The 17,951-nt window shown below is 44.7% G+C and overlaps 1 protein-coding gene across 4 annotated transcripts in view; it reads right to left on the minus strand.

The window, feature by feature from the left end:
• Positions 1-17,951, minus strand: part of RBBP8 (RB binding protein 8, endonuclease) — a 108,538-nt gene that overhangs the window by 44,445 nt on the left and 46,142 nt on the right. For all 4 annotated transcript variants that reach the window (XM_074987293.1, XM_074987292.1, XM_074987294.1 and 1 more), the window contains exons 9-14: positions 13,842-13,936; positions 11,802-11,929; positions 3,530-4,400; positions 3,301-3,427; positions 2,218-2,309; positions 1,480-1,591 (exon numbers count right to left, since the gene is read on the minus strand). In XM_074987293.1, the coding sequence (XP_074843394.1) occupies positions 1,480-1,591; positions 2,218-2,309; positions 3,301-3,427; positions 3,530-4,400; positions 11,802-11,929; positions 13,842-13,936 (1,425 nt within the window). The remainder of the gene's footprint in view (positions 1-1,479; positions 1,592-2,217; positions 2,310-3,300; positions 3,428-3,529; positions 4,401-11,801; positions 11,930-13,841; positions 13,937-17,951) is intronic.

Raw genomic sequence — 17,951 nt, forward strand, 5'->3', positions numbered from 1 at the left:
GCAACAAGTACGGTGTTGGTGCCAGCATCAAAGTCAATGCTGGAATTGGCGCAGGCGTTACGTCCATATGCACCAGACAATCCTCTGTCTCGGTACTACAGCACCAGTCCTCCCTAGATGGAGCAAGACCCAACGCTATCATTTGCAGAAGGCTTTGTGCCACTCAAAACACCTCTGGCTTTGAGGGCAAGTCCAAAGAATGCAGGCTCATGCTCTGCACTAGTTTCAACGTACGTGCCTCCTGCCCCTTGGCAGGGTGTGCCAGTGCCATGGGCTTATGGCCACCGCTCTTTGACGTTGGTGACCTGTCTCTTTTGTGCCTCTTCTTCCTCTTTTGCACCGGAGATTGATTCCCATGGTCCCGAGAAGGCGACGGTGCCTGCACCTGCTCCTGGTGCCCAGAGTCCTTAGTTGGCACTATAGTAGATGGTGCTGGTGCACTCTGCACCAAAGAGGCTCCACTCCCTGCTCCTGCTGGGGATTCCTGGGTTGAAGAGCTGCTTCCATCAGCAGGACTTTGAGGCATTGGAAAATATCTTTCAAAGTCCTCGATCTTTTAAAGGCCTCGCAAATCGAGCAGTGGTCATGTCAGTGTCCTTCCCCCAAGCAAGTCAGGCAAGAGCTATCTGTTAAAATCAGAAAGTTAACTAGCTAACAATAAAACTCCCTCTGTTACTAACTAACAATAAAACTATTTACATGTACTTAAGAACTATTTACACTATAAAGAGGCTGTCAGCTAATAAGTTGGGTAGAGAAAGGCAAGAGCTCCGGCGACCAGCAGTGGGGTGAGAAGAAACTGAAGGGGGAGTGGGTCAGGTGGTGCATATATTGGTCGTGATATCTATGCCATTCCAGGGGGCACTGCACAGAACCTATGGCATCTGGCTAGGGCAAAAAGCTTCTGGTGACTGGGTGTGTGGGATGCACATGAGCAATCACTTGAAGGAGAACCAAGGTGTTTTGTTGTTGGTTGCTATTGTGGACTTACCCAAATACAGAATGTCTGCATTCTTTACTAGTGAGGAATAATACACCTCCATCCAACTTACACAGATATTTTAAACACAATTTAATAGATTTTTATATGACTTGAAATAAATTATATATGCACACACACACCTATTATAACTGCATATATTTAGCATATTAAAATAAGATCTTTCCACAAAAAGGTATTTTGATAGGGTATTTTTATGTCAGGACAGAACTTAAATATTTAACATTTAATTCAGTTTAGACTACAACTACTATACAAGGTATATTTAATTTGTTTATAGAAATGTGGAAGGGAAACAATTTGAGCCATGAATTGTTAACCCTGTCCAAGTGTTTGACCTCAATATAGTCTTCTACTGACTTAAATAGGAAATGGATTAAGTCACCACAATAAACCTGTAGTTGTTACTGCAACATTACTGTAATGCCAGAAATCAAAAACTAGACAAATCAATTTGTGGACAGAAGAAAAATACATACTTGGACTGCTTTCTCCTTTCTGTTCTTGGGTTTTCATTTTTAGTAGCATGCTTTCACTAACATATGTATAGTCCATGTCGGTCTCTTCTCCTAGTCTTGATTGAGACCCTTCCTGAATAAATGAAACATCATAATGCTTAGTAACACTTTAAAGGAAACACTGACATATTTCAGGCAAGTCTGGGCTGGAGACCAGGAAGCTGAGAATACTTCTTTCCCCCTCAGCTAGAGGGAAAGTCAGCACCTATGAAAATAATTACCACTCAGGAAGACACTCAGCAAGCCATGCTTCAATACTGACCAAGTGTCAGTGAGCCAAATAAAGTAAAACTCGAGGCTTGTAAGTTTTCAGCTCTTTACCAAAGAGTTTACAGTGTACATTTACAAAACACACATTGTGTAATTAACAATATTTTAAAATATTTTTTTACAAAACATTTGAGTAATTACTATTCCCTTTTCCACAGCGAATAGGAAAGCACTCACAAGAATATGGTACTAATTCCATAGTGGATAATGGAAAGCTTTGGGAGATAAAACTTTGCAAAACAGATCCTCAACTTGTTTTAAAAATGTAAGTGAAATGCATTTGTAATGTTTAAATCTACTGTTGCCATTTTCCAGTTTTGTCTAACCCACATTTTAGATGTGCAGCCTATTATGAAATTTAAGACTAATTTACTTACCTTTATTATTTATTTTATGGGCTATGAGGATGAGATTCAAATTCCAGCTTACCTTGGTGTCAATAACTGTAATATCCATTTTGTACTGGGAAAGGTCTGCTCCTGGATCTATACTCCACTGGATATTTTCTAAGGGTGGTTTATCTTAGAGGTTAAGATACAGGAAACAAAAGCAAAAAGACAAATCAGAATCAAACTACTGACACCATAACTAGGATGAAACAGTTTAGCATAAGCACACCAATTTGATACAATTTTGCACAGTTACAAATTTCTAAAATAATTATTTAGATTTCTTTTTGTATTATCTACTGTATATACTGCTACTGTAATGATGCACTCGCTCCTTTGTAGACCCACAAATATGATGATTTCAAATAAGGATAATACTGCAATACAAAGTTCCATGCTCATCCACTCTGTTCAGAGCTGACAATGATCAAAGTAGTAAAGATTCTAATAAACAAATGGTTAAGTTGGTGGGCTTAGTTCTTTTGTTTCAGAGAGGGCTTGAAAAGAATTCTGCTCAGTGAACAAGTTATCAAGAGACATGGTGATTCAGAGATCCCAATTAGAAAAGTGAAAATATATAGCATAATTCCCATAAATAGGGATAGTTGGTGGCAATGCTCTCCATTGACAAGTAAGCTCGCTGCTAAAGAACAGCAATTTCTTAAAAACAGCATTAATGTAAATAAACATTCAGACTTGATTATTTATAAAAGTTTTTATATGAGACAGTTGCTGCACAGTAAAACATCAGAAGTTTACTTTTTCAACATCTTATTCATATACTGCAGTGCAGCAGTTTTTATAATATAAAGTAAGCTAGATTAAAAACAAAATTCCTGCCTCTGTTGAGTTAAAAATAAAAAGCCATAGACAAATTAGTAAACAGAATGATCTGGGGACATTGCTGATGCAAGCTTCATGAAATCAGGTATGTTCAATAGTGATTTGAGGCAAATGAGGTTATAGATATTTAACGTGAAATTACTTTTATGAAGAAGAGGTAGCATACCAAAGGACACGAAGCTGGGAGCAGGTTTAAAGGAAAGGAACAACAACAAAAATGTGAACATTCCACTCCTTTAAACTCCATGCATTGGCTAAAGAACAACAAATTTTAAGTTACCTTGTTCATTTTGCTGTGGTTTATTTTGTGTTATTCTACAAGGGTTTGGTTGAAGTACAGATGCCAGCTCACATTCTCCATGTCCCATCCTTGTTTTCTTTCTAATTGGTTCATGGCCACTGGCAACCTAAAAACATACTATAATTTTAATGTTTCCCAGACTTTGAACACAACATTTGGAAAGGAAAAAACATAAAATACATAATTCCCCCCCAGAGAAGTAACATACCTTCATATCATCAAAAAGTACTTCTGTCTCCATTGTGTTGGGCAATGGTGGGATTTTGAAAGCAGATATTTCTTCTTTTATTTGCATCAGAGGGTTTTTGTCTGGGTACGTTTTGCCATGGGATTGGAGAATCACCTCTTGTACACAGGGGTCTTCTTTTGACTCTATCCCTAACAAACAGTTTCCGTTGTTGGTATTTTGGATAGATGAAGAACCCTTTGGAACAGGCTTCATCAGCTGTGAAAAATCATGCAGAGTTACCTGTCTGAGTCTATTTTTACAAATCTCTTCACTTCCTAAGCTTTTTTCTTGACAGTGAGTAGCAGAAAAACGATCGGACAAGTCCAGAGGCTTATCAATTAGATGATCTCCATTAATAGGTTGAACATCTACTTGGAAAGGGAAAGAGATTTCTTTGTTGAAAGATGTTTTTTCACAGCTCATCATGCTCTCATCTCCTGTTTTCTTTCTTTTACCACATCTGTCTACCATTTGTTTGTGAGGCTTAAGGAGGAAGTCATTCTTGTCTTTACCTGAACAAGTGTTGACCATACAAGTTATGGATTCATTTGCATCCCTTTTCACAACTATCTGCTTACTGGCTGAGGCCTGGCTGATAACAGAGTTTAATTCAGTCCCAAGATTAAGTGGTGCAACAAGAGCAACATCTTCAGATTTCGATCTAACTTTATGGGATCTAGAATGGAACAGGTTATTTTTGGCATTGGTCTTCAGTCCTGTTTCTAAAACAGAAGGGGAAAGACTTGAGGTCAGTCTGTTCTTCATGTTGTTAGATGCTCCAAACACAGGAGAAGCTACCTGAGAGTCCCAGTCTACATCTGGTGGAGTATTCTGAGATGGATCTGAAAGTCTAAACATATTGAGAGATGAAAGACGTTCCTTGTACCACTGGAAAAGACCATTTTTAAAAAAATTCAGTACCTTAAAACAGCATTTCATAAGCTATGTTCCGCAGAACACTGGTGTTCCATGAACAACTTGCAGGTGTGCTGCGACTGTCTGACACTTTTTTGATATCGTATACTGATGGTATATATTTTCTGTTATTAAAACCAGATACGGTACTTCTTCATTGCTATGATACTCAATTACTTCATTTTGTTTTTGCTGCATATGTTGCTGTTTGGGTTATTTTTTGGCCTGACAAATTTTTTTTTTTTTTTTGCAGAAAATTTTCATAGGTGTTCCTCATAAAAAACATCGTTTGGTGTTCCATGGAGTCAAAAAGAAAGAAACACTGCCCCAAAACATGCACATTACCCAGCAATTGTCTGCAGCAACTATATTCATTGAGAGGAAAATTATGTACTCCAGTAGTAAATGATTCTGTGGGGCAGTAAATGATTCCATCTTGGGATTTTCTGGTGGCAGTCACTCACCAAATGACCACTGCCATCCATGCCATCCTAGAGATGAAGGGAATGGGCTACCTGCCTGTCTCTTTTCTGAAAAGTGAATTTCTACTGCCATTCCCCTATCTTTCCTGAGTCTGAGGTCAAAGGTGCCTCAGAATGAACCCACAACAGTTAAGGAAATCTCAGAAGTGGGTATTCATTGCCCTGGGATACTACTACTTTAAACATTTGATGTCATTTGGGTAAGAGAGAAATGAAAATAATGTACATCTCTTCAACTCGTAAGGAATTTTGTTTGGTTTTCAGAACACTGACCTGTTTGGGTCCATGAAGTTCACATAATATGAAACTACAGGTTGAACCTCTCTAATCTGGCACTCTCTCGTCTAGCAACATCCGTAAATACAGCATGATTTTAGTCAGTCAGATGACCGCTTATCATGGGCATGGCCAAGTTTCCCATGGTCCTATAAAGTTTGTTGTCAGCCACTAGTCCTGGCTCTCAGTGTCCTGTGCTGTTACTTAGATGTAATTTACCCTTCAGTGTCTTCTAAGAGCCAGTAAGCAGCAGAAAGAAAGGTTACTCACCGTAGTAACGGTAGTTCTTTGAGATGTGTCCCCGTGGGTGCTCCACATTAGGTGTCGGGCTTGCCCGGCGCCGCAGATCGGATCTTCCAAGCAGTTTCTGCCAGACCGCGCATGCGCCGGTGCGCACCACTCCCTTGCACGCTCCTGGCCACGTGCGCGATCCGGTCCCCGCCAGTTCCTTGACCAACCGCCTCGGATGCTCCTGCAAAACACTAAACAGAGATCCGAAGCAGGGAGGATGGGCGGGTAGTGGAGCACCCACGGGGACACATCTAGAAGAACCACCGTTACTACAGTGAGTAACCTTTCTTTCTTCTTCGAGTGTCCCTGTGGGTGCTCCACATTAGGTGACTACCCAGCTGTAACCCAAGATAGGAGGTGGGTAATCGGATCATGTGCAGCTTGTCCCCGAGAGGACCGCTGTCGAGAGACGGGTATCCTCTTGGAATACCCTGTGAAGGGCGTAGTGCTTGGCGAAGGTGTCATAGGATGACCAGGTCGCCGCTGTGCAAATGTCCTTTAGCGCAACGCCCCTGAAAAAGGCTGTTGATGCCGCCACCGCCCTAGTGGAGTGAGCACTGGGCGGGGCCAGTAAAGGAGTCTTCTTGAGTTCGTAGCACATTTTTATGCAGGATACGATGTGCTTCGAGATTCTCTGCGAAGAGAGACCTTCTCCTTTCGATTTGGGAGCGAGAGAGACCAGGAGTCTATCCGTTTTCCGGATGGGCTTGGTCCTGTCTATATAGAAGGCCAGCGCCCTCCTCACGTTCAGGAGGTGTAGGCGCGCCTCTTTGTTAGAGTTATGAGGCTTTGGATAAAACGAGGGTAAAACAATAGGTTCGTTAATATGAAACTCTGAAGAAACCTTAGGAACAAAGGCTGGATGCAGCCGTAGAGTCACCGCCTCCTTGGAAAAAACAGTGCAGGGTAGCGTTGCCATAACTGCCGCAAGCTCGCTCACCCTGCGAGCTGACGTGATTGCGAGAAGGAAGGTCGTCTTTATCGTAAGGAGGCGGAGGGAAACCATGGCTAAAGGCTCGAACAGTGGTCCCGTTAGCGCATTAAGCACCAGGTCCAAGTTCCACGAAGGTGGAAGCGGTTTCCGAGGGGGGTATAGGTTTACCAAACCTTTGAGGAACCTGGTAACCATGGGATGGGCAAACACCGTGTGCCCTTCCTCTTCGTGTCTGAACGCCGAAATGGCGGCAAGGTGGACCTTTAACGAGGATAGTGAGAGTCCTCCTCTCTTGAGGTCCAGTAAATACTCTAATATTACAGGTATAGGCACCGAAAGCGGGGCTAGCTGTTTGGTGGAACACCATGCCGTGAAGCGAGTCCATTTCTGCTTGTAGGTCTTCCTGGTGGAAGTCCTCCTGCTACTTTCTAGGACTTGTTGCACTTCCTCCGTACATGTGCTCTCTAGGGAGCTGAGCCATGGATTAACCACGCTTGTAGTCGCAGGCCTTGGGGGTGCGGATGCACTATGGACCCCTGGGCTTGCGTGAGCAGATCCGGTGCCACCGGAAGGGGCATCGGTGGACGGTCCGACATGCGCAGGAGTAGGGGGAACCGTTGCTGTCGATCCCACGTTGGGACTATCAGGATCATTCGGGCTCCTTTCCTCCTGGCTTTCTGCAAGACTTTGTGGATCAGCACTGTGGGAGGGAAAGCGTAAAGCAGGGGGCCCCTCCAGGAGATCGCGAATGCGTCCCCCAGGGACCCCCGTCCCAGTCCTGCCCTGGAGCAGAATCGTGGGCACTTCTTGTTGTGTTGAGTGGCAAACAGGTCTATCTGGGGAAAGCCCCATGCATTAAAAATCGGTCGTAGCAGATCGGGACGGATCTGCCACTCATGCATGAGTGCGAAACGCCTGCTCAGCTGGTCTGCCTTCACATTGTGAGCGCCTGGTAAGTATGAGGCTTTCAAGGTTATATTGTTGGCGATGCACCAGTTCCACAACCGGACTGCTTCCGCACATAAGGCACGGGACCGAGCTCCTCCTTGCCGATTTATATAAAACATGGTGGAGGTACTGTCTGTACTGATCCCGACTACTTTGCCTTGTATATGGTCTCGAAAGCGTCTGCAGGCATTGAACACTGCTCTGAGCTCCAGTATATTTATGTGCAGTGACTGTTCCGTGGAGGACCACAGTCCTTGCGTCACCTCTTCACCCACGTGTGCTCCCCACCCTATGTGGGAGGCATCTGTAGTGAGAAAAACCGATATTTGTGGTTGGTGGAAGGGTACCCCTGTTAGCATGTTCTTGGGGTTTACCCACCATTGCAGGGATTTGCGCACCTCTGTTGTGGGCGACACCACCCTGTGAACGGTGTGTGCTGCCGGTTTGTATACGCTCACCAGCCAGTGCTGCATGCTGCGCATGTGTAACCTGGCGTTCTGTACTAAGAACGTCGCTGCTGCCATGTGGCCCAGCAGCTGTAAGCAAGTCAGAACCGGCACCGTAGGGCTGAAGGTGATGACTTGCACGAGGGAGCCGATGGCCCGAAAGCGTGTCTCTGGTAGATACAATCTCACTGTAATAGAATTTATGCGTGCCCCTATGAACTCTATGTCCTGTGTGGGTTCTATCTTTGATTTTGCCAGATTGATAACCAGGCCGAGCGAAGAGAACGTGCCTGCTGTGACGCGTATCATGCGTAGTACCTCTTCCTTCAAGGCCCCTGTGAGTAGGCAGTAGTCCAGATACGGGAATATAAATACCCCGTCTGTGCAGGTAGGCTGACACCACTGCCAAGGTCTTGGTGAAGACTCTGGGGGCCGAGGAGAGGCCAAACAGTAGGACCTTGTATTGAAAATGTTCTTTGCCTACCATGAACCGGAGGAATCACCGGTGAGCCGGATGGATAGTTATGTGAAAATACGCATCTTGTAAGTCGAGGGCTGCGAACCAATCTCCATTGTCCAGTGCCATAAGGATGGAGGCGACTGTGATCATCCGAAAGCGTTGCTTGCGCAGGTACCGGTTGAGGCCTCGAAGATCTAAGATGGGCCTCCAGCCTCCTGTCTTTTTCTCCGTGAGGAAGTACCTCAAGTAGAACCCTTTCCCTTGCAGTTGCTCCGGCACTCTTTCCACTGCCCCTATGAGCATGAGATGGTCTACCTCCTGCTTGAGCCTCGCTACGTGGGAGGCCTCCTGGAGGTGGGGCCTGGGTGGAGGTCGTGGCGGTGGGAGCGACTGGAAGGGGATGGCGTACCCCGTGGCTATGATCTCCAGCACCCATTTGTCTGTGGTGATCCTTTGCCACTGGTCGTAGAATGGTCGGAGGCGATGGTGGAAGAACAGCTTCGGATGACCTTGTGCGATGGCAGTGATGGCGCAGCCCTGGATCTGTCTGTCAAACTTGTGGCCTTTGGCCCTGCCCCGAGGACGCACGGCTCTGTTGGGAATGTCGCCTGGGAGTTCTGTACTGCTGGTGCTGTTGATGTCGCCCTTGCTCGTAACCCCTGTGGTACTGGGGATGCTGTGGCTGGTACTGGTACCGTCTTTGTTGAGGGTAGTACTTTTTCTTTCTGTATGGAGGGGTGTAAATCCCCAGGGTCCTAAGTGTGGCTCTTGAATCTTTACTGGAATGAAGGACCGAGTCAGTTGATTCAGCAAACAGCTTCTGCGTGTCGAAGGGAAGATCGACGATCTTTGCCTGCAGATCCCTCGGTATACCCGAAGTCTGGAGCCAGGACTCCCTTCGCATCACCACTGCCGTAGCCGTGGAGTGTGCTGCTGTGTCCGCAACATCCAGGGCGATCTGAACTCCCGTCCTCGAGGCCGCGTAGCCTTCTTGCACGATGGCCTTGAGCACCGGTTTCTTGTCCTCTGGAAGCGAGTCCATGAGGGAGGTTAACCTAGTGTAGTTGTCGAAATTGTGGTTAGCTTGATGCGCTGCGTAATTTGCCATTCGCAATAGTAGTGTGGAGGAGGAGTAGACCTTTCTGCCGAACAGCTCTAGCTTCTTGGCATCTTTGTCTGTTCCCCCTGTCTTGAATTGAGATGTCTTTGATCTTTGTTGCGACGACTCTACCACCAAGGAATTTGGTTGTGGGTGGCTGAACAGGAACTCCATGCCCTTCGCCGGCACGAAGTATTTCTTGTCCGCTCTCTTGTGGACAGGCGGAATAGTCGCAGGGGTCTGCCATATTGTAGTGGCGGACTCCAAGATTGCTTCGTCAAGCGGTATTGCTATTTTGGAGGAGGCTGGAGGTCTCAGATTTTTGAGGAGCTTATGGTGTTTCTCTTGCACCTCTGCTGTCTGGATGCCTTGCGTGAAGGCCACCCTTTTAAACAGCTCTTGAAACTGTTTGAGATCGTCCGGAGGATGGACGTCCCCCGGAGCCGGAGCCTCGTCCAGGGAGGAGAGCGAGGAACCACTAGGATACGCCTCTCTGGACCCTTCCGGTTCCTGTTGGCGATGGTACATCCGCTCGCTGGAAGCTTGCGAGGGAAAATCTCGGGGTTCCATAACCAGTTCCCTGAGATACTTGAGTCTCTGTCCCCATTTGCGATTGCCCTCGGGGATACGGGACCGTCTGTGGGGATCTTTCCCTGGTAGAATGCCGGTGGTGTCTATGGCCCGCATGATAGGGACGACCATGGCAGCATGGACACTGTTCTTGGGAAGGTGACCTGGACCACTCCCTTGGTGCGTACCCCCTGCGTCTGGGGGAGCGAGATCGTCGAGACACATGGGACACTGGAGAGAGCGATTTGTGATAGTACTCCAGCGGCTCAAACCCCAAGAAGGGTGAGGTCCCAGCCAGGGCGAGGCTGGTTGTGAAAATGGAGACGGGGGCTCCGGGTAGGCTAGGGGGGACCCCTGCCTTCTAGTTGGAGTCCGCAACATGAGCGGAGGGCTGAGAGAAAGCAACTCTGCAGCCCTGACTAGAGAGGGGCTGCGGTGCCTTGTTTTCTGTGCAGCCTTCCCGCTCCCTTGAGGGGGTGGCTCCGCCCCCTGACATGCAGGGGATCAGGGCCCCATCCGCGCCCGGCACACTCTTGGGCGGTGCCGCGCGGGCAGTGTCCTCTGGTGCCTGCAGGCTGCGTGCCTGCGCGCTCTGCACCGCCGGTTCCCCGGGGGTCAGTGCTGCTGCCTCCGGTGCCGCCGGTACCGGCGCTTGTTTAGCCGCCGCCCTGCCTGTGGTGCGGGTCGGCTGTTTGATCATCGGAGGCTGAGCCGCCTCCACGTGGCTCTCCGTGCCGCCGGCGATCAGCTGTTGCTGCGGCTGGGGGCTGCGTGCTCCTCCCGTCCCGCTCGCTGTTGCTGCCGGCAGGGATCGGGCTGGGGAGGCTTTCCTCCGTTTTTGCGCTGATGGGGTGAGGGAGGCAGCTTTCCTTTTATGGGCCCCGGAGGGTCCCTCCTGCTGCAGCCACTCCGGCGCGTCTGGCTGGAGGGCCTTGTCGAATAGCAGCATTTTAAGCCGCATATCCCTGTCCTTCCTTGCTCTGGCTGTTAATTTTGCACAGAAGGAGCATTTCTGCGTGACTTGGGACTCCCCAAGGCACCTTATACAGTGACTGTGCCCATCAGACGCTGGCATTGCCTCTCGGCAAGACTCACATTTCTTGAATCCTGAAGAGGACATTGTTGGTGAGTCTTTTAGTCGTTAATGGGGTACTTAGCACCTTCTCTGTGCTGTTTTCCCCCTCTCGGATAGCCTGCTGCGGCAGAAGGGCTAATGGCCCTAGGCTCCTGGTCTCCGGTGCTCTGCTTGATACTAGGACTGGACTGGATTCCGTCCCGCTTCTTGTTTCTTGTCTTTTTTTTTTTTTTTGAAAATAACTGGCTAACTTAACAATAGACTAAGAACTTGAAACTTTAAAGAAAACAGCTAAAAACCATTGAATACGCTAACTTGGCCGTAGCCTAGTCGGATTCCATCTGCAGCCGACGGCAGTTAAGAGGAACTGGCGGGGACCAGATCGCGCACGTGGCCAGGAGCGCACAAGGGAGTGGCGCGCACCGGCGCATGCGCGGTCCAGCAGAAACTGCTTGGAAGATCCGATCTGCGGCGCCGGGCAAGCCCGACACCTAATGTGGAGCACCCACGGGGACACTCGAAGAAGAAGTGTTAGTAATGCTGCTAGTGAATATATGACCTTACTTGGTCCAGCAAATTCTCTCGCTCAGCAATAGTCAGGTCCCAAGAGTGCCAGACTAGAGCAGTTTCACTTGTAGTGGGGTTTTGCAGAGCCCTTCCTTTAAAGTCAGACATTTAATTCTATCAAAATCAAGATTTTATATAAGCCCATTTACCTCTCAATTTTTATTTGCTATCAATTAAAAGAAACTCACCCCAAGTTGTCATCATTTTTTATTAATTCATGAGCTAGCTGTTTTCTGGAGTCTTCCTGCTGGGGGCTCTGCGGCATTTGGGTCATTGGAATGTTACTTCTCAGAGAATTCAGTACACTCTGGGACTCCTTGAATACCACAAAAAGAAAGCACATTTGTATGAAAATACAAAAAAAAAATTATGAATATTAGACTTCCAAATCAGAACACCAAAATCCCATATAGACTAAATAATTCAATTTTTAAAATATTGGAATGTATAAGTAGTTGAATTTTAGCAGCCAGCTATTATACTACTTTAACAAACTACTTTTAAATAAGCCATAAAAAAATAAACAATGCTTTTTAAAGAGTTGCCTCCTGTATTTTATGTATGCAAACTAGTAAAGGACTTGCTTAATACTGTAGTCCTAAGAAAAACAATATTCTATGCATATTCTTTTACTATCCTCTGATTCTACCCTGGAGAGGATGTGTCAGCACTTCAATGTAAAGTCCAAGGTAAGCGGGACTTGGGTTAGTGGACCCAGCACTTGAGCACAGAGGCAACACCATTTGAAGAACCTCCTTCACATGCATGAAGTTAGCAAAGCCACTGCTGCTGACACCAGTCCCAGAGGAGGCTTTACTGCAGAAGCAGCTGCAGGTCAACCCATGACTGTACTCAGAAAAACTTTCTGGTGACTCCTACAGGAATGGTCTGCCATGGAGCCTGGTAAGTATCCAGCTCCATTTTAATGTTTATCAAAATAGAAATGGGAGCAAGTTCTATTCTGTGAATGAACGCAAAATTCAGTGGTAACAATGTGTATCCACTAACGGCAAATTGTAAGACAGCACCTCTGTGTTCACCACCACCTGGAATTCAGATGAATACCAGGTGGTGAGGTGGTTTGTGATGGTCCTTTGTTCCTATGGGAGTTTGCTCTACTGTCCTGGAACACCTCTCAAAAGGTCTGACTCCCATGTTACGGAGAGTTATCCTTATGCTAGTGAGGGTAGAGATCTCTTGGATGATTTTCTCTGTTATGATCCTAACTGATTGTAGTAGTAAACCAGAGAATTCAAATTGTTCAAAAATAATTCATAGTTACTATAATTAAATTTTATTTTACTACATTTTTATTAATGTTATTTATTATTTATATTGAGGCAGATTGAGTCACCTGTTCTACTCCCTTTGCTCTAATGATGCAAGGCCAGAAATCTGCATGACCAGGTAGCTGGATTGTATGGGTGGCAAGGAGCCATCCACAACACCTGTATGCCAGTAATTCCCCCTACTCCCCAAAGCACATGAGCAAACGTTTGCTGGACACTGGTGATTTCTGGCAGATGAGTTTAGAGATTATTCTAATACCTGCTCAAAATTATAATGGAGGACTGGGTTCAATCCAGTGCTCCCTGTAAACTGAGTGCTTGATTGGCCGCCCAACAGCGATTCAGGTGCCGCTCAGCTGAGTAGCAGAGCGCTCACAGCTGGCAGCATATGTTTCTATTGATGGTGCACATGATACATTTTATTCTCACCATGGATGGAAAAAATTAGAGGGAATGCTGATTCAATCCCAGCCGGTCTGAATCAGAAGGATTATATAAGTGATTTAGAACCACCCTTCCCCCTCCTCCCACCACCTCAGGTCCTGCTCTGAGCGGGGACTAGCCAGCTTTGTGGACCTAGGTAATTGTTTTATTAAAATGAAGAGTCGTCAATAGGCGGAGAAATAATGTATTTTATAAAGCTACTTAAAGCTTGTGGAAAGAACAGCCTGTTCATTTATGTTCTTTCTAGGCCATTCCATCAGGAGCAAGCAAAGAGATCAGTATTTAGATTATTTAAGAAAATGTATTATTCAGGAGGCTTTTGCTAAATCTTAAAATGAAAATAGTCAAGAATTACTTTGCTTTCCTAATACAACTTTTAACTTCCTAGAGCTCAGCACTTTCCCAACAAGGATAGTTACACAGCTCAACAAACACTGCATTGCTCAATAACTGCATTATAAGATTTTTTTTGAGAAATATGGGAACATTACTTACAGATTCTTCCCGAACAAGTCCAATTGTTTCTGCAACAACTGCAGCCAAGTTAAAAGATGGCTTTGCAACAGAATAGTTTCCCATCCCTTGTTTACCTGCATATATAGAAAAAGGATTAATTGTACATACTTGAAAATTTGTGTTTTACTACTTGTACACAGGTATTGTATAAATCAAGTCAGACGTGAAGAACCTATACACTTAAAACTACATCAAAGTGACAGAAGTGATGGAATTGTTTGGAGGCATGGTCAGTTTAGTGAAAACTTGGGATTCCTGTCTACGCAGAATGGAAGATATACCTTGTATTTATATGCAGTCCCTCAAAACTAAACTGTACAGCAATAACCTGAGCAAAAGTTTCCCTTTTAAGCTTCTCATATAGAGCATGAATGCAGGACAGTGGCAAGTGGATGGTGTACTACATATGTGTCACTGGCGATAGTGCATGAGAAGGTAAAGGTAGAAAGGTAAACATTTAAAAATCCAACTTTTCTAACATACTGCATGTACTATGAAACATCTCACACCTCTGTGACTGGGAAGACTGAAGTAAAGCATGACAATCTAGATTCTTTAAAATAAGAACTCTGCCTAAAGAGTCTGAGTACCATGCAAGGTTATTTCTTAATTACTGCATTTTTAAGACATTCAGTCAGTCTTAATAATTACATCTACAAAATATAAATAATAAAACAACACTCCCAACTTAAGCACTAAATATATTTGATCTGATTTTAGTGGGTAGTTTGACAGCATAAAATAAGAATATTAAGATTCCAGTAAAACTAACATTTTAAAGAGCCATTGCCTTTAGCTAGCTATAATGGCTGTGCTTCACAAGCTATCACAGATTTTTTTGAGGTCTCTGTGTATCTTGAAAGAGCTACCTCTTCCAACACACTTCTCTACTTGAAGCAAAGCAGAGTGCTGAGCAGCAAAAGCCAAACAGACACGGAAGCACAGAGAAAATGGACCCAGAAGAACGAGTGGGTTCCTTTTGGTTTCTGTATTGTTCCTTAAAAAAAAAAAAAATTCTTTTGGAGCATAAAAGAATAAAAATTCTGAATGGGGAAAGTACATATGTTATCATCATGCCTCTTTCATGAACACATCAAGGCCTGTACTCCCAGGTACCAAATTAAGTATTTTCATTTTAGTTCAATGGAAAAAAAATCAAGTTTAGGAAGTGGTGTCAGGAAAGGTACATGGAAGTAAAAGTGACCTACTTCTTCTATTAACATATACAGTAAGTCCTTGATTTACGTGGATGTTGCATCCTAGGCAACCTCCATGTAAATCACATCTTGCATAAATTGCAGGGAGGGCGGGGGTTGGGGAGATCCCTGGAATTCCACTGGCTGGGGAAGCAGGCAGCTGGAGACCCTGCAGAGCTCTGCTGCTCCCCCGCCAGCTGGGGGAAGCTGGGGAACAGCAGCACTCTGCCATGGTTCAGCCACCTGCTTCCCATGGCTGAGAGAAGTGGCACAGCTGCTGGTTCCAGCTGCCAATTTCAACAGCTGGGGAAAGTGGTGGTGGTCGGGGGGGAGCCACACAGCCCCCAGCTTATCCCAACTGGGGTGCATGCAGCTGCTTGTGACATGGTTTCTCCCAGCTGCGAGAAACTGCGCTGCAAGCAGTTGTCTGCATGCCAGGCTCCCCAGCTGGGGGCTAGACAGTTTCAATTTGCAATTAACTTCCATTAATGCAAGTTAACTGCATATCGAAATCACATGTCAAGGGTTTACTGTACTGACTTGCTAAGAATACTGGGATACGTGATGTCATCCTTCACATCTATGCCGACCACAGTCATTTTACAGTTCTGCAGAAGACACCACAATTGCTAATACACTAATTGCCTGCAATCTTTCGTCTGCTCTTTACATTAATTGACAAAGATTTTACATGCAAATAGATAACTTCAGGTCAACGTTTGCAGGTACATACACAAAATAGGTAGAGTAGTAGACAATTATCTCTATCAAAGTGCCAATTAGGAATATGCAACCTGGAAAATCTGTCCCCGACTAAAGCAGTTTCATCAAGCTCATTTGACATCAATGATTTTTAAAACTGATTATTAAATTTAATGCTTATTATAGTGCATTTTAGTATATGTTATATACAGCTCAAAACATTTTGTTATTTCGCATTTTACTTGGCTTCTCTGCTTTTGGGTGAAGAATTTTTATATTTTGAAAACACCCAGAATAAATGTACTGACTATGAAGCTCAGCATTTCAGGAAGGCCTATTTGATCTACAAATTAAATCAACTAAGTTAAACGAAAGATCTTATTTTAACTATTCTAATATATCTGGGAACATTTAATATCTGCCTCTAATTTAGAGGAATTTAAAATTGAAACTAGGATTATTGCTCCAGACAGTTAATTCCATAAAGATAATCCCATTTGCAGGAAATCTAGGCTGTCTCATAAAACACAGGAAACATGGCAGCAGACATGCAGGAATGATCTGCTCATAGGTGCCTAAGTTAGGTCTGACATCTTAAATATTTTTAATGCCATATAGCTTTATAGAATTTCTAATAATTTAATTGTAGATATGCAATATGAAATGTTGACAATTGTGTAAAACAGTGAGACGACTGCATGCATATTTCCATTCAATACCTGTAGCTTTTTCCTCCCTTTAAGTTATTCATCTAAAATTTAGATTAGGGAAAAAAGGCAAATTTGCTGTTTTACAGGGTTGCAGAATGTCTCAACTCATTAAACCAAGGAGAAATAATGTTTTGTTTTGTTTTAAGATGAAACAGGGCTATTTCCTGGCATCTAATTAAACATTTCCCAGAAAGAAAAAAGTCCAGAAAACATACATTTCTGAAAATTACAAACTTGACATCTTGTCTCTAAAGCAAAGAACATAAAGTGGAGAAAAAATAAAGATACATCAACTCACAAGTATGCCAAGAATACAGGAACAGAAACCAAGTTTAAATGTTTGGAATCAAAAGGGAGAAAAGATTTTAGTTATAACTGCTTATATTGCAAACTGCAATGGAAAAATAAAAGAATAATAAGGTCTAACACCTACAGTATTTTACTCTATTTTATAGAAATTGAAAGACTTTCCCAAAATAAAAATGGAACGGAAATAAGAATTTAGGAGTTTATGCCCGCTCACTGAGAAAATATCCACAGTAATTCTGGGATTAAGATTACTCTCTCTTTTTTTTGGGCTCCCATGCTCAAAGACAACTGCAATTGGAATTTGAGCTACTGGTTTCCCTAACTGTCTTTTTTTTTTTTTTTAAATCTTGTGATAGACCCCGACCTGCAACAGCCTCGTGAAAGGGAAATATGTTGGCAGCTGGGTTGGGTATGTGCTTTCATGTTTCCCAGAGACTGAGGCTTATCCGGGGTCATCTAGCAGCAACAGGCTAAACTAGCACCTGCTGCCAATTTAGCACCTGTGGCTAATTACGGACTGTGGAACCCTTCAAAAGGGTTTTCTTTCAGGTAAGCAGGTGGGGGGTGTTGTCAGATGCTACCAGCGTGGTGCTCTGCTCTCTCCAGTGTTGGTATCACTCGGCTGCGTGCGTGTTCCCTCTGTGTGCTGCCCCAGCTCTGCAGATAGCTGACACAGCAGACCCGAAGAGAACCCCCAATGACCACAGAGTCTAGTAAGATGCGAAGGCACGTCGGCCAGGTTTATTGCCGTATTGGACACAATAGTAGTTCCCTGTAGACTTCTCAGTCTAAGTCAGGGCGTACTACAAATATGCACCCACGGTCAATGGACTCGGCTCAGTCAGTGGCAGGACTTTCCACTGCCCCCTCGGCCAGACCCAGACCATACCCCAGGGGTACATTCTTATACACAGGTACAAACAATTTACACATCACTCCTGACGTATTGAGGTACAACCCTTCTACGTAGTCAGGTGCCGCCTCTCACCTTGTACATGTTGGTTCGAACAAAACAACTCTATCCATCATATTACCCTTTTGCCCCTGTCATTGGGATGGATTGGCCTATTCTTTCTTATCTGTGGGATGTTCCAGGGTAGGGTATTCTGGTACCATGTACCTGCCATATTACCCTTTTGCCCCTGTCATTGGGACGGATTGGCCTATTCTTT

Source organism: Carettochelys insculpta, chromosome 2, assembly GCF_033958435.1.
Source record: "Carettochelys insculpta isolate YL-2023 chromosome 2, ASM3395843v1, whole genome shotgun sequence".
Taxonomy (NCBI): domain Eukaryota; kingdom Metazoa; phylum Chordata; order Testudines; family Carettochelyidae; genus Carettochelys; species Carettochelys insculpta.